Genomic DNA, 17,689 nt, shown 5'->3' on the forward strand with positions numbered 1-17,689 from the left:
CTAGATGCGATCCACGCCTGCGTTTGGTCTTCAAGGTCAAAACAAAGGGGGAGGGGTGGCTGTAGTACTACAGAGCACCAATACTGAAAGCATAATAGAGCACCGAGCAGGGAAAGCGGCCAGACTGGAACAGAACACGCCTAGTGCAGCCCCGCTTTAAACCACGGGCTCACAGAAAGGAGGGCACTTTTTGCACAAGGGAGACAGATGTTTTATTTCAGGGCTGGGATTTCAGGGCGGCAGAGAGCAGGATAGTCAGAAAGGACATCAACATAGAAATTAAAAGAGTTCTTTTAATCTTACATTTCTTTCTTTTCTATCAAAACATCTTTTTTTTTCTTTCTCTCTTTCTTTCCTTCATCACTTTTCTCACCTACCCTACCCTTATGTATAAACCTTAATTGTTAAAAATTTTTTTTTTTTAAATTGTAATTCCATTTTTTCTTTACCCACTTGTTTCAGTTTGTATTAATAATACATAATGATTAGTTTGTATAATTTTGTCTTATTTGTATTTGTCACCCCAGGTTTTTTTTTTTATTGTACATTTCAATTATGTAATACGCATTGAAATATTTGATATTGCGTAAAATCAAAATTTAATAAACTTGAAACTTGACATGAGCGACTGGTCCTCAGCAGTCACTTCTTTTTGGATCGGCCAGCCCAATTGGTGTTCCTTCTTCTGTTTAGTGGATCGCTGCCTTCCTATTTTGCATTTCCCCTCATTTGCATAGGTGGATCAGAGGTTGATTAACCAGGTGAGTGAATCGGGTCGGGGGTCAGTAAACGCTCACCAACTGGTTGGGACACGATTGGTGAGCTTAGTGAATCTAGCCCCAAGGTTTGTACTGGGCAGACTTGCATGGTCTGTGTCCTATATATGGGCATTCAGTTGAGAACGGGCTGGGGAGGGCTTCGACAACTGGGATGGTTTAGATAGGCTGAAGTGAGCTTTGACAGAGACTCCAGTATATAGAACCTTAGCACACTACCAGGCAGGGCTCTGGGTTTCTGGCCCAGAAATATCTAAGAGCAAGGACCATTTAAGAACATAAGAATTGCCGCTGCTGGGTCAGACCAGTGGTGTATCGTGCCCAGCAATCCGCTCATGCGGCAACCCCCAGGTCAAAGACCAGTACCCTAACTGAGACTAGCCCTACCAGCGCACTTCTTGTTCAGCAGGAACCTGTCCAACCCTGTCTTGAATCCCTGGAGGGTGCTCTCCCCTACGACAGACTCTGGAAGAGCGTCCAGTTTTCCACCACTCTCTGGGTGAAGAAGAACTTCCTTACATTCGTCCGGAATCTATCCCCTTTCAATTTTAGAGAGTCCCCTCTCGTTCTCCCTACTTGGAGAGGGTGAACAACCTGTCCTTATCTACTAAGTCTAATCCCCTTCAGTACCTTGAATGTTTTGATCATGCCCCTCTTAATCTCCTCTGTTCGAGGGAGAAGAGGCCCAGTTTCTCCAATCTTTCGTTGTACGGCAGCTCCTCCAACCCCTTAACCATCTTGGTTGCTCTTCTCTGGACCCTCTCGAGTAGTACTGTGTCCTTCTTCATGTACGGCGACCAGTGCTGTACACAGTACTCCGGGCGAGGGCGCACCATGGCCCGGTACAGCGGTATGATAACCTTCTCCAATCTGTTCGTGATCCCCTTCTTTATCATTCCTAGCATTCTGTTTGCCCTTTTTGCTGCCGCCGCACATTTTACAGACGGCTTCATCGACTTGTTGATCAGAACTCCCAGGTCCCTTTCCTGGGAGGTCTCTCCAAGTACTGCCCCGGACATCCTGTATTCATGCCTGAGATTTTTGTTACCTACAAGCATCACTTTACACTTATCCACGTTGAACCTCATCTGCCATGTCAATGCCCATTCCTCGAGCCTGATTATGTCACGTTGCAGATCTTCGTAGTCCCCCTGCGTCTTCACTACTCTGAATAACTTCGTATCGTCTGCAAATTTAATCACCTCGCTCGTTGTACCTATGTCCAGATCGTTTATAAAGATGTTGAAGAGCACGGGTCCAAGCACCGAGCCCTGTGGCACCCCACTGGTGACGCTCTTCCAGTCCGAGTACTGTCCATTTACCCCCCACCCTCTGTTTCCTATCCGCCAGACAGTTTTTAATCCACATGAGTATTTCACCCTCGATTCCATGGCTCGCAATCTTCCAAAGTATTCTTTCATGCGGAACCTTGTCGAACGCCTTCTGAAAATCCAGATATACAATGTCGACTGGGTCGCCCTTGTCTATCTGCCTGTTTACTCCCTTGAAGAAGTGCAGCAAGTTCGTCAAGCAAGATGGTCATTTGCTGAAGCTGTGCTGACTGGTCATCAGATTGTGTCCGTCGAGGTGATCAATGATGCGGTCTTTTATCAGCGCCTCTACCATCTTTCCCGGTACCGAGGTCAGACTCACTGGTCTGTAGTTTCCTGGATCTCCCTTCAAACTTTTTTTGAAGATCGATGTAACATTCGCCACCTTCCAGTCCTCTGGAATCTTTCCCGATTTTATTGACAGATTGGCTATTAGTTGAAGTAGTTCAGCTATAGTCCCTTTCACTTCTTTTATAACCCTCGGATGGATGCCATCCGGTCCTGGGGATTTGTCACTCTTAAGCCTATCTGCCTGCATACTTCTTCTAGACTGACCGTCAACCTTGTCAGTTTCCCGTCTTCGCCTCCAACGTATAGCCTGTTGGGTTCTGGTATATTGTGTATATCCTCTTTTGTAAATACAGATGCAAAAAATGTTTTCAGTTTATCGGCAATGGCTTTGTCTTCCTTTAGCACTCCCTTTATTCCATGATCATCCAACGGTCCCACTGCTTCCTTTGTGGGTCGTTTTCCTTTAATATATCGAAAGTGGAGGTCACGTGATGATATGAGCGAGTGAGGACGTCTCCTCGTTCGCTCCGGGGCAGCCCTGCAAAATCGTGCCTGATTTCTTGCCCATCTGACTTCCACCGCAGCTTGTAAACTCTCCGAAGCGCATCGCCGTTGCATGGACCGGTATCTCGCCAGGTCGCCCGACTCTATGCCGCCGAAATTAACGAAAAAAGAAAAAGAACGTGCCCGACCCGTGGAACGCCGTGAGATACTGGATTTGTCGTCCAAATCTGGACGTCTCTATTATCAATGCTGGCACCTATTTAGTTTGACTTTTACTGCTTATGTTCAATCCCAAATTTGGCCTGTTTGAATTCCTTAGATTCATTTGTTTTTTGATTACACCGCTGCTGCCGGGGTGGGGGGGGGGGGGGGGTGGGAGGGTGGGGGGTTTGGTTGGGTGGGTGGGGCTTGGATTTCTGGTATGTTTTGAAAAATGTTTTGCTGTGCCTGTTGTTCTGCAAATTCTGTTTAATAAAAATGATTCAAACATAATATATCGAAAGAATGGCTTGAAGTTTTTCGCTTCCTTGGCTATTTACCCTCATAGTCTCTTTTACCGTTTTATGGCATCTGCGTTGATGCTGTTTGTGCTCTTCCAGTTTTCGTCCGTTTTTGACCTTTTCCATTCCTTGAATGAAGTCTTCTTGTCTCTGATCACTTCCTTCACTGTTACAGTGAGCCACGCCAATTCTTTGTTCTTTTTCCTCTTGGATCCCTTGTTGATACACGGTATATATAGATTTTGCATCTCGGTGACCATGTCTTTAAAAAGGGTCCATGCCTGCTCTAGCGTTTTTACAGTGCTTATCCTCTTTTTGATCTTCTTCCCCACCATGAGTTTCATCCTTTCGTAATTCTCTTTTCTGAAGTTCAGTGCCGTGGCCGTCGTTCTGTATCGATGCTTCGCCTCTGCATCCAGGTCAAAGTGGATCATATTGTGATCACTAGTTCCTAGCGTCCCCTCTACTACTACACCTTGTGCCTGTCCTCGTAGTCCATTTAGAATTAAGTCCAGAATTGCATTTCCTCTCGTGTTTTCCTTGACAAGTTGTTCCAGGAAGCAATCGCCCACAGCATCTAGGAACTTGGTCTCCCTACCACAGCTGGAGGTGCCTAGGTTCCAATCTATTCCAGGATAGTTGAAATCACTCATGATAACTGCGTTGCCTCCCTTGCAGTTGCGCTTGATCTCATCTATCATTTCTCCATCAATTTCTTCGGACTGCCCTGGGGGTCGATAGTAGATGCCAATCTTTATTTCCAATCCATTAGCTCCTGGAATTTTGACCCATAGAGATTCTAATTTATTCGTCATTTCAGGTGTGTTCCCTCCAGTAGATTCAATTCCTTCATTGACATATAGGGCGACGCCCCCACCTTTTTGACCCACTCTGTCTCTGCGGTATAGTTTGTATCCTGGTAGCACAATGTCTCAGATGTTTTCTTCGGTCCACCATGTTTCCGTGATGCCGATGATGTCAAAGTTATCCATTTGTGTTATAGCTTCTAATTCACCCATCTTGTCCTTAGGCTCCTTGCGTTCGTGTATATACATTTGAGATTGTGGCTTGCTCTTTTCTTGCATTTCCTTACCTCTTATATCCCCTTAGATTTGTCTTTCCTGAGATCCGGTGAGTCTTCCCTGCTATCTTCCTGCACGGTATCCTCTGGGTATACCGGTTCCCAAACCATCGACGTTCTCACTTGGTTGACTGTCGGCTCTCCCCTTCTTCCTAGTTTAAAAATTTCTCAATTATTAATTTATAGAGCGTGTACGGTTGAGCAGACTGGATGGATCACTTGGGTCTTTATCTGCCGTCATTTACTATGTTACTATGAGCATTGTAGCAGAAGGTTTGGTTTTAGCCATTTACACACACAAAAAGGGTGATCAGGAAATGGGACCAGCCCTTTTTTTGGCTCCGAATTCGGTTGTAGAAGATTACACCGTAGAATTGACTTGAGAATATTTATCCAAAAAACACTTGATATTACTTCAAAGACTATCATGACTCCTGAAGCAGGCCTGTTGGCCAAAACATGTACATGTCAAGTCATTGAGTTAGTGGATGAATAAAGTCATTTGAACCATTGGATGAGTAAAAAGACATTTTTTATGATAGTTTGTGATCATCAGTCTAATTAGGACAATTCCACTCCTTACTTTATACCAGTGTTCTTCAACCTTTTTACACCTATGGACCGGCAGAAATAAAAGAATTATTCTGTGGACCAGCGGTTGAAGAACACTGGGCTAGGTCGTGGGCCAGACCCCGCCCATCTCTACCGATTCTCCACCCCAGACCCCGCCCCCATAATAGTACTAATTGTAACACTATTTTTTGTATTCATTTTTCACTGATACACAATATAATCTTATTAACAACACATAATGGTTAACCACAAAATTAAACTACACAAAGCACACTGACAGCATATGTAAATTCTCAAAATTGACATAATTCAATCACTAAATTCAAAAATAAAATCATTCCCCCCTACCTTTGTTGTCTCCTTCCCTCCATGCTATGCCTTACTTACCTTCTGGCCTGCTCCCGCCTGGTCATTTTATGCTAGCCTGGTATTATCTTCAGGCCGGCTCCCTCTTCCTCACTGATTCAGTGCACAAAGCTATGGGCAGCGGCTCCTTGTGCCTCATCTGGAAGCCTTTCCTCTGACGTTGCAACGTCAGAAAGAAGGCTTCTGGTTCAGGCGCAGGATGCGCGTAGGAGCCACTGCCTGTGGCTTTGTGCACTGAATCAAGTGAGGAAGAGGGAGCTGGCTCGAAGATAACGCCTCATCGATCGCATCGTGGATCAGCGGTTGAAGAACACTGTTTTGGGCCTGATGCACGTGCTGGCCCTGTGGACCGGCAGGAAATTTCTGTGGACCGGCACCGGTCCACGGACCGGTGGTTGAAGAACACTGCTTTATACTATGAGCATTGCAGCAGAAGGTTTGGTTCTGGCCATTTACACACACACAAAAGGTGATCAGGAAATGGGCCTACAATATACTGGGGACATTTTCCGCTCTCCCTCTCCCTCCCCCCTCCCTATTCCACCTGAACTTACAGCACTGTTATAAATATAATCTGTTATCTTCATCTTATCGTAACTTTACGTTGCTATTTATCCCCAACAGGTCCTGTTGGACATTACCTACTAAAATGTACATATCACATTTTCGCTCAGCAAATTGTATTTCTATACTATTGCTTCCTGAGGTCTCTGATCTCTGTATTTCCTCTGAATATCTACTTATTGTATTTCGCTGAATGTCCAGCACTCTTGATTGTAAACCGCCTAGAAGTCGCAAGATTGTGGCGGTGTAGAAGAATAAAGCTATTATTATTATTTTTCTGCCATATCTTTGACTCAGACTGCACTATCTTTTTAATCTGCAGGGATCCACTTAAATGTAGTTAATGTCTCTCACGTGGGTCTTTGGGTAAATTTCTAGATTTAAAATCCAAGTGAAGATTTTATTACACTCATATATGCAAATGGTTTTTCATCCATGTGGATCTTTTAGTGAAATTTAAGTTTCACCCAAAGTATCTAAACAACAAATTATTCCTTAAGGAGGAAAAGTCTCGGAGCATACTAGTGTTAATGCCGAGTGAAGCTTTTATCAGTTACTACATGTAAAAGGTTTGTCTCTCCTGTTGAGTTTTTTGATGAATTTTTTTTAGAGTTGGAAGCCTTTATTACATCCTGTACCTGTAAAGTGTTTGCCTCCTCTGTGAACTGTTTGGTGAATTTTTAGATTTGTAAGCCGAGTGAAGCTTTTATTACTCTCTGAGGACTTTCTTAGGGATCAGACTCCACAGGTGACCCTTGAGGGGAAGAATGCCGGCCTAGTGCCTAATCCTCAGTAAGCCTGATTCTAAGAGAGAGGTTGTAGAGGCTCAGCATTAAAGATAGTTTTGGGTTTTTTGTTTTTTTTAATAGTCGGGCAATAATGCAGCCTTTCGAGCAGACATGGGCAACTCCAGTCCTCGAGGGCAGGAATCCAATCAGATTTTCAGGATTTCCCCAATGAATATCCATGCTTTTAATGCATATCCATTGGGGAAATCCTGAAAATCCAGTTGGATTCCGGCCCTCGAGGACCGGAGTTGCCCATGTCTGGTATAGATCAGTATTTTAGGTTGCATTTCAGGGCATAAGATCAGATTAGGGCACAAATAGCTATCGAGGAAAGTCTGATGTTAGGTTTAACAGTTTTTATTGATGACTACAAAGTTCAATAAAAATGAAAGAATATAACATTCGTCACCCATATATATTATTCCAGAAACAACCCCCCACCACCACCAAATACAGTATAGGTCAGGGATCTCTAAGTCCCTCCTTGAGGGCTGCAATCCCAGTCGGGCTTTCAGGATTTCCCCAATGAATATGCATTGAAGTAGTGCATGCACATAGATCTCATGCATATTCATTGCGGAAATCCTGAAAACTCGACTGGATTGCGGCCCTCAAGGAGGACTTTGAGACCCCTGGTATAGGTGGGACAATGCACAGTAAGATCAGAAAGAGATAACATCCCAAACTAGACCAACAGGGTCTGTAATATCAGAAACATGACAATTCTCCCCCTTCCAAGGAGAGCAAATACCGTGGAAACAAACAGAAATCATGTACAGTGCTCCCCCACAAATTTACGGTCGGCGGTTCGCGATCCCGGTCATTCGCGGTATTTTCTGACCACGAATGACTGGGCAGGAGAGGACAGTTTGAGAGGCAGGAAAGGCCAGCCGGAGCACCGGCAAGTGAAGGAAATCACTCGCTGTATGCTCCGACCGCCTCTTCCTGTACTAAAGTCGGGCCTTACCAATTAGGAGTTGTGTGTCAAAGCAGCTCCTGATTGGTGAGGCCCGACTTTAGTACAGGAAGAGGCAGTCGGAGCATACAGCGAGTGATTTCCTTCACTTGCCGGCGCTCCGGTTGCCCTCTCTTGCCTCTCCAGCTGCCCTCTCCTGTCTCCCCTGCCTTAAAAACCATATTTATGGTTTTTTGAAATTTGCGGGGGTTCCTGGAATTAAAGGAGTCCAATTAGCTCAAGCAGCAATATCTATACAGGGACAGAGCAAACATAAGGTATAGAGGGCTATGTATGTTAATGCCCACAGTTTGGGCAATAAGATTCTGGAATTAGAGACGGAAATGAGGAATGCCAAACTAGTTGTGGTGGCGATATCTGAGACTTGGTTCACAGACTCCCATGGGTGGGATATGGCTATACCGGGATACAACTTACTTCGTTGAGACAGAGAGGGCAAAATAGGAGGAGGGGTAGCACTATACACTAAAGAGGACATCAAAGTTACCAAAATCACAGATGTCAAGTACACCGGGGAATCCCTCTGGGTGAATTTGGCTAGGGGAAAGGACAAATGCCTGTGTCTTGGCGTAGTATACAGACCTCCAAGACAACAGGAGGACATGGATATAGAATTAGTCGAAGACATAGAGAATATCACTTTGCGTGGACACACAGTATTGCTAGGAGACTTCAATATGCCTGATGTGGATTGGAAAAAACTTTCCACTACGACCAGCAGCAGCAGGAAGCTATTAACCTCTATAAAGGGAGCGAGACTTAGACAAATGGTATTAGAGCCCACTAGGGACCGGGCGATACTGGACCTGATACTCACCAACGGAGAAAGTGTCACAGAGGTCTCGGTAGGCGAAACGTTGGCCTCCAGTGACCACAACATGATATGGTTCAACCTCAGGAAAGGGTTCACTAAGTCAAACACATCAACCAAGGTCCTCAACTTTAAGGGCACAAACTTCGAAAGCATGGGAGATTTCGTCCATCGGGCACTGCAAAACCAAGCCGAAACAGATAATGTAGAGGAAATGTGGTCAGCTCTGAAATCAACCATACACGAAGCAACCAACCGCTACATAAAATCAGTAAGTAAACGGCGAAGAAACAATAGACCACAGTGGTTCTCTGCGGAAATCTCAGACCTCATAAAAAGAAGAAAAGAGTGTTTATCTTCTACAAACAATCAGGGAAGCAAGAATCTAAGGAAGACTATCTGGCCAAGTCTATAGCAGTCAAAACAGCAGTCAGAAAGGCCAATCTCCGAATGGAGGAGAATCTAGCGAAGAACATCAAGAAGGGCGATAAATCCTTCTTCAGGTATGCTAGTGACAGAAAAAGAAACTCAGATGGGATAGTACGCCTTAGGAAACCCGATGGGAACGATGTAGAATCAGACTCCGATAAAGCCAAACTTTTAAATGAATACTTCTGCTCAGTCTTCACTTGCGAGGCGCCAAGATCCGGCCCTCAGCTGCAGACAAGGGAAAGCTCGGAAGACCCGTTTCGTAATTTTGAGTTTACGCCCAGCAGTGTCTACTATGAGCTATCAAGACTCAAGGTGAACAAAGCTATGGGACCAGACAAACTACACCCCAGGGTGCTCAGGGAGTTAATTGACGTCCTGGCGGAACTATTATCCGCGCTCTTCAATCTTTCCCTAAGTACAGGAAGAGTCCTGTTGGATTGGAAAATGGCTAACGTCATTCCTCTCCACAAAAAGGGATGCAAGATGGAGGCTGCGAATTACAGACCGGTGAGTCTCACATCAATAGTGAGTAAACTTATGGAAACACTAATCAAACGCCAATTAGATGCAATCCTGAATGAGGAGAATCTACGAGATCCCCGTCAACATGGTTTTACGAAGGGAAGGTCCTACCAATCAAATCTGATCAGCTTCTTCGACTGGGTAACAAGAAAGCTGGATATAGGGGAGTCCCTGGACGTCGTGTACTTGGACATCAGCAAAGCGTTTGATAGCGTCCCACACCGCAGGATATTGAGCAAGATGAGTTCAATGGGATTAGGTGAAACATTAACTGCATGGGTTAAGGCAGGGGTAGGGAACTCCAGTCCTCGAGAGCCATATTTCAGTCAGGTTTTTAGGATTTCCCCAATGAATATGCATGAGATCTATTTGCATGTACTGCTTTCAATGCATATTCATTGGGGAAAATCTGACTGGAATACGGCTCTCGAGGACTGGGTTAAGGACCCTGGGTTAAGGACTGGCTTAGAGGTAGACTTCAGAGGGTAGTGGTAAACGGTACCCTCTCCAATACGACGGAGGTGATCAGCAGAGTACCGCAGGGCTCGGACTTGGGCCCGATCCTATTTAACATCTTCGTAAGAGACTTGGCTAAAGGGCTTCAAGGTAAAATTACATTATTCGCCGATGACCCCAAACTATGCAACATAGTAGGCAAAAGCACAATAGGCAAAAGCACAGTGCCCGACAAAAGCTCAATGCCCAACAGTATGACGCAGGACCTACTCCTGCTGGAGCATTGGTCAAAGACTTGGCAACTAAGTTTCAATGCCAAAAAATGCAAGGTCATGCACCTTGGTGGCAAAAATCCATGCAGGACTTACACCCTAAATGGTGAGATCCTAGCAAGGACTGTAGCAGAACGTGACTTGGGGGTGATCATTAGCGAAGACATGAAGACTGTCAATCAAGTGCAGAAAGCTTCATCCAAGGCCAGACAAATCATGGGTTGAATCCGTAGAAGCTTCGTCAGCCATAAGCCCGAGGTCATAATGTCGTTGTACAGATCCATGGTGAGACCCCATCTGGAATATTGTATACAATTCTGGAGGCCACATTATCAAAAAGAAGTGCTGAGAGTTGAGTAGGTTCAGCGAATGGCCACCAGGATGGTCTCAGGACTCAAGGATCTCCTGTATGAGGAACGGCTGGGTAAGTTGCAGCTATACTCACTCGAGGAACGCAGAGAGAGGGGAGACATGATTGAGACGTTCAAATATGTCACGGGCCGTATCGAGGTGGAAAAAGATCTCTTTTTTCTTAAAGGACCCACGGCAACAAGAGGGCATCCGTTGAAAATCAGGGGAAGGAAATTTCATGACGACACCAGAAAATATTTCTTCACCGAAAGGGTGGTTGATCGCTGGAATAATCTTCCACTACAGGTAATTGAGGCCAGCAGCGTGCCAGATTTTAAGAAAAGATGGGATTGGCATGTGGGATCTCTTCATGGAGGAAGTTAGGGGGTGGGTCATTAGTGTGGGCAGACTAGATGGGCCTTGGCCCTTTTCTGCCATCATTTTCTATGTTTCTATGATGTGGTGTATTTAGATTTTAACAAAGCATTTGACAGTGTTCCACACATAAGTCTAATAAATAAACTGAGTGCCCTTGGGATGGGTCCCAAAGTGATGGACTGGGTCATGAACTGGTTGAGTGAAAGGCGACAGAGGGTAGTAATCAATGGAGATCACTCTGAGGAAAGGGATGTTACCAGTGGTGTGCCTAAAGGTTCTGTTCTTGAGCCTGTTCTCTTTAACATTTTTATAAATATTGCTGAAGGGCTGTCACGTAAGATTTGCCAACTGCGGATGATACTAAAATTTGCAATAGAGTAGACACCCCGGATGGTGTGAATAACATGAAGAAAGACCTAGTGAAGCTTGAAGAATGGTCTGAAATTTGGCAGCTAAAATATGCAAGGTCATGCATTTGGGCTGCAAAAACCTGAGGGAACGGTACAGTTTAGGGCAGGGGTGTCTAATGTCGGTCCTCGAGGGTCGCAATCTAGTCGGGTTTTCAGGATTTCCCTAATGAATATGCATTGAAAGCAGTGCATGCACATAGATCTCATGCATATTCATTGGGGAAATCCTGAAAACCCGACTGGATTGCGGCCCTCGAGGACCGACACTGGACACCCCTGGTTTAGGGGGTAAAGAACTTATGTGCAAGACCGAAGAATGGGACTTGGGTGTGATTGTATGTGATGATCTTAAGGTGGCCAAAGGGGTTGAAAAGGTGACGGTGAAAGCTAAAAGGATGATAGGTTGCATAGGGAAAGGTATGGCCAGTAGGAAAAAGGAGGTATTGATGCCCCTGTAGAATATTGTGTATCATTCTGGAGACCGCATCTTCAAAAAGATATAAAAAGGATGGAGTTGGACCAGAGAAAGGCTACTAAAATGGTGCGTGGTCTTCGTCAGAAGGCATATGGGGACAGACTTAAAATTTGTATACTTTGGAGGGAGAGGGGAGATACGATAGAGACATTTAAATACCTATGAGGTGTAAATGCGCAGCCTCTTCAATTTGAAAGGAAACTCTGGAATGAGATGGCATAGGATGAAGGCTCAGTAGTAATCTAAGGAAATACTTTTTCCACAGAAAGGGTGGTAAATGCGTGGAACAGTCTCCCGGAAGAGATGGTGGAGACAGAGACTGTCTCTGAATTCAGGAAAGTGTGGGATAGGCACGCGAGATCTGAGAGAGAAGAAGAGATAATGGTTACTGCCGATGGGAAGACTGACTTTGCCATTTGGTCTTTATCTGCCATCATGTTTCTAAAATGGTTCGACTCCCACATGGATCATTTGGCGAAATTTTAGATCTGCAGCCGTGTGAAGCTTTTTTTAAATTCGGTGCATGTAAATGGCTTGTCTCCCTTGTGAATTCTATGTGGAGTTTTTAGACTTGAAAGCAGAATGAAGCTTTTATTACACTCAGGACAGTTATATGGTTAGTTTCCTGTGTGGGTCTTTTGGTGACGTTTTAGAGAGGAAAGCCAAAAGAAACTTTTATTACACTCAGTACACGTAAGTCGAGCCTCTTTAGAATGACTACTTTTGTGTAGTTCGAGCTCTGAAAAATAGGGGAAGCTCTTATCACATTTATTACAACTAAAACCGATACGTTCTTTTTTCCTTTCCCCTCTCCCTGGTGGAGTTTAGAAGTTATTTGATCACTTTAATCAGTTCATGCATATGGTTTGTCTTCTGTGTGAATCCTCTGGTGAACTTTTAGATCTGAAAGCCGAGAGAAGCTTTTATTACACTTAGTGCATGAAACTTGAGCCTCTTCAGCATGACTTCTTTTGTATATTTCAAGCTCTGAAAACATGGGGAAGCTCTTATCACATTTATTACATAAGCATAGGGAGATCAGTACCTCAGGAGCTGATTAAACTGGATTTTTCAGGTCTTCTGACCACCTCACCTTCCCTGTCACCACAGATCACGACCACCAGGACCCCTCAGGGAAATTAAGGAAGACACACGGTCCGATTCCAATCCCGGCATACCTCCACGGAACCGCAGCAGTCTACACTCTACCCCTGTGCGGATGAACCAGGGGAGAGATGTCTCCCGATCCAATCTGCAGGCTGTCCAGAGGGGTTACTGCAGTTTCAGGCTTACAGAGCACCCTCCAGAAGCAGACAAACTTTAAAATGTCTACAATCTCCCACCGAAGGATCACTCGTACAGAGTTGATCTGCAGCACGTGGGCAAACCTGCGGTACCGAGGAAAATAAAAGACTAGGAATTGAGAAACAAAATCACGAGCAGAAGACAACTAGAAGTTCTCAGCAAGGCTGCAGAAACAAACTGGACTTGAAGAGGAGTGGCCAGAGAGGTGACCTCGCAGAGGGGGTTGGTTGTATTTCTAAGTTCTGCAGCCAAGGCTGGAATAAATGCACACAGGTACAGCTTCCACAGGTGAAGCTTACAGAAGTTATTGTACATATCACATCACATTTATTACAATTAAAACTGATACCCCTATTAAATATAGTACCTGCAAATTATTTCTGTTCTTTGTTTCCCTTCCCCTCTCCCTGGTGGAGTTTAGAAGTTATTTCTTCACTTTTATTATGCTCAGTACATATATATGTTTTGTCTCCTGTGTGGATCCTCTGGTGAAATCTTAGACTTGAAAGCCGATAGAAGCTTTTATTACACTCAGTACATGTAAATGGTTTGTGTCCCGTGTGGATCCTCTGGTGATCTTTTAGATCCGAGAGCCGAGTGAAGCTTTTATTACACTCAAAACATGTAAATGGTTTGTCTCCCGTGTGGATCTTCTGATGACTTTTTAGATTTGAAAGCTGAGAAAAAGTTTTATTACACTCAGTACAAGTATATGGTTTGGCTCCCGTATGGATCCTCTCGTGACTTTTTAGATTTGAAAACTGAGAGAAGCTTTTATTACACTCGGTACAAGTATATGGTTTGTCTCCCGTATGGATCCTCTCGTGAATTTTTAGATTTGAAAGCTGAGAGAAGCTTTTATTGCATTCAGTACAGGTAAATGGTTTGTCTCTCGTGTGGATCATCTGGTGAATTTTTAGATTTGAAAGCAAAATAAACATTTTATTACACTCAGTACATATATGCGGTTTGTCTCCCGTGTGGGTCCGCTCGTGACTTTTTAGATTTGAAAACTGAGAGAAGCTTTTATTACACTCAGTACACGTATATGGTTTGTCTCTCATGTGGATCATCTGGTGAATTTTTAGATTTGAAAGCAGAATAAACATTTTATTACACTCAGTACATGTATATGGTTTGGCTCCCATGTGGATCCTCTGGTGAATTTTGAGTTCTGAAAGCCGAGTGAAGCTTTTATTACATTCAGTACAGGTAACTTGAGCCTCGTTAGTGTGACTTCTTTTGTGCATTTCAAGCTCTGAAAACAAGGGGAAGCTCTTATCACACTTATTACAACTAAAACTGAGGCCCTTACTAAATACAGTACCTGCAAATTCTTTCTGGTCTTTTTTTTCTTTCCCCTTTTCCTGGTGAAGTTTAGACGATATTGGATCAGTATTATTTGAGAGGTCTCTCTGCTGCTCAGGGATTTTAATGAGCTCGCTGTCATTTCTCTCAGAGTCAGGGCCTCCGTCCAGCGAGTCCTCTGCAGTGTGTGTCTGATCTGCTGATCCCTGCTGACAATTCTTTGCGTTAACCCTCTCACTTCTCTGGGAAATGTTTGCAAAGACATTGTGTGATTGTCTCTGGATTTGTTCCATTTCTACAGGAGGTTCTCCTTGATTCTTTTCTCTCTCCCTTTCTTGTGTGAACTGCCGATCTGCTATTTAGAAACAGACGATATTAACGTGTTAGAAGATAGCAATGGTTTCTAAGATATTACCTGTGTATACACTGGGCAACATGATTTTTGTTTCCATAATGAGATTGGCATGCAAACATTTATAAGAAACACCCAATCACAAAAATGATAAGATTTCTCTATAAAGCACAGTAACTTACCCGTAACAAGTGTTATCCAGGGACAGCAGGCAGATATTATCATTCACATGTGAGTGACATCATCCATGGAGCCCGGTACGAACATTCCTACAGTGTAGTATCACTAACTCTTCAGAAGTCTCGAGACGGTCCATAATGATCCCGCCCGATATCGGCTCATGGGACCATCGGTTCAGTAAACAAGCTAAGAAGCCAACTAGGGGAGGAGGGAGGGTTGTGAGAATATCTGCCTGGAATCCCTGGATAACACCTGTTACAGGTAAGTTATCCGAGGACAAGCAGGCAGCATATTCTTACAAGTGGGACTCTCTAGCTGATATGTAAGGAATGGAGGGAAGTTGGCCTCTAAACAGAGAATAAATTTCGCAGAACTGCTTGCCTGAACAGACTATCCCATCTGGAATGAGTCTCCAGACCAGTGTTCCCTCTAAGCGGGCGGGTGTTATGAGCAAACTTTTTTCACCGTGAGCCAAAAATATCGGGCGCCAGCAAGTTATGAGCCAACTCGCCCGATTCTCCTCTCGCCGCCCTGCCATCTGCCGTACGCCTCTTCCGATCGTGCGCTGTGACGAGAAACGTGTGCGCTGCGATGTAATATTTTGTGCGCCAGCGCACGCCAGCGCAGCTTAGCGGGAACACTGGTTCAAATGGTTTTATTTATTTCCCCAAATTTATTTTTGTTATACGCATTGAAAATATTTGATATTGCGTTTAAATCAAAATCTCAATAAACTTGAAACGAGTGCCCGTGAGATTGTGGGAGGGTTAAATACTCAAAACTTAGAAGTTTTTGCTACGCCAGCTTTCTGGTATCTTTACATACAGTGGCGTACCTAGCATATGTAACATCCGGGGCCCATCATTTTTTGGCACCCCCCCCCATCTGTAAGAAAAACATGATTTTTAGTAACAAACCACACGTCACACATGAGTACCTAGGAAAAGGCAGCATCTTACATATTGCAGTGAGCAGTACATCAATACACCCATTGTAAAACTAAACAAGCCAGACCAGCACAGATCAATCCTACACCGTCAATCCTAACAGAAAACCATGTCTTTCGAACACACAGAACACAGAAAACACCTTCGCCTAGTAAGGAATATGTAATCACAAACTAACCCCTCCCTCTTTTACAAAACTGTAGTGTGGATTTTAGCTACGGAGGTAACAGCTCTGATGCTCATAAAATTCTGAGCATCAGAGCTGCTACCACCAAGGCTGGTGCTAAAAACGCTTCACAGTTTTGTAAAAGGGGGGATAAAATAAAAATACATAGACAAAGGTTAAATTGAACCAGCAAGAAGCTGGACTCTGCATACAATGCTTCACAGAAACAGTGACACATGTCTCCTAAAGCAATAAATAAATAGAAATTTTTTTCTACCTTTGTCTTCTGTGGTTTCTCCTTTCCTCATCTTCTTGTAACTCTCTTCCTTCCATTCACTGTCTGCCGTCTCTCTTCCCCTATATGGCATCTTCTCTCCTTCTATGCCCCTTCCAGAAACTGTATGCCTCCCCCTTCCATCTCTCCTTTCACCCCATTGGTCTGGCATCTCTCTCCTCACCTTCCCTCTCCCACACCTCTCCTCATAGTCTGGTATCTCCCCTTCCCTGATTCTCTGGCATCTCTCTCCTTTCCTTTTCTTCCATCTTTCGTTCCCCCTCCATGCTCTCCCATCTCCCCCTTCCTTTTCCCTTAGACTGGCATACCTTCCTCCTATGCTCCAAGCCCTGGCATCTCCTTTAATTCCCTCCCTCATCTTCCTTCTCCCTCCAGCTGGGTACCGCAACACTCTTCCCTGCAGCTCTGCACTTCCCCACAATTGCCATGCTTCGGTTCCTCTTCTTCCTTCCTTCCTCCCCCCCCCCCCCCGCGGGACCCTGCGGCACCATCAACTCTTACTCCCTCTAATGTCGGCCCTGCAGCTCCAGACTTCCTCGCACCTTCTCCCCTCCCCCTTTGGATCGCTATTATTTTAAATGTTATAGCCGCGGAGCTGTATCCATCAGTGGAGATGTCTAACCTCGGCCTGCCCCGGAACTCTTACTGCAGCAGCCGCCCGTCTAGGCAGGAACAGGAAGTCACTGTTGCAGTAAGAGTTCCGGGGCAGGCCGAGGTTAGACATCTCCACTGATGGATACAGCTCCGCGGCTATAACATTTAAAATAATAGCGATCCAAAGGGGGAGGGGAGAAGGTGCGAGGAAGTCTGGAGCTGCAGGGCCGACATTAGAGGGAGTAAGAGTTGATGGTGCCGCAGGGTCCCGCGGGGTGGGGGGGGGGGGGGGGAGGAAGGAAGGAAGAAGAGGAACCGAAGCATGGCAATTGTGGGGAAGTGCAATCCCCCCAATGCGTCCCCTTACCTTACCTCCCCTTACCTTTGCGACGCGTGTGTGCGCTGTGAAGAGAAACTTTGCGCTGCGATGTAATATTTTGTGCGCGCGCGCAGGCCAGCGCACCTTAGCGGGAACACTGCTCCAGACAGTAATGGGATGTAAAGGTAATGGCTGCTTTGCAAATATTCTCAATGGTAGTGGAATGGAGAAAAGCTACTGAGGCTTCCATTGCTCTTACTTTGTGTGCTGTTAAACGACCCTCCAGCGGCAGCCCAGCCTGAGCATAGCAGAATGAGATGCAGTCCGCCAACCAGCTACAGATCGTTCTCTTGGTTTGGGAGTTCG

General features: G+C 44.9%; 1 protein-coding gene across 1 annotated transcript in view; it reads right to left on the minus strand.

Moving 5' to 3' along the window:
- The window catches only part of LOC117354627 (zinc finger protein 383-like), a 62,065-nt gene that overhangs the window by 12,815 nt on the left and 31,561 nt on the right, over positions 1–17,689 (minus strand). The window contains exon 6 of the mRNA XM_033932434.1: positions 14,490–14,825. Coding sequence (XP_033788325.1) covers positions 14,490–14,825 — 336 coding nt within the window. The remainder of the gene's footprint in view (positions 1–14,489; positions 14,826–17,689) is intronic.

This window comes from Geotrypetes seraphini, chromosome 2 (genome assembly GCF_902459505.1).
Source record: "Geotrypetes seraphini chromosome 2, aGeoSer1.1, whole genome shotgun sequence".
NCBI lineage: Eukaryota > Metazoa > Chordata > Amphibia > Gymnophiona > Dermophiidae > Geotrypetes > Geotrypetes seraphini.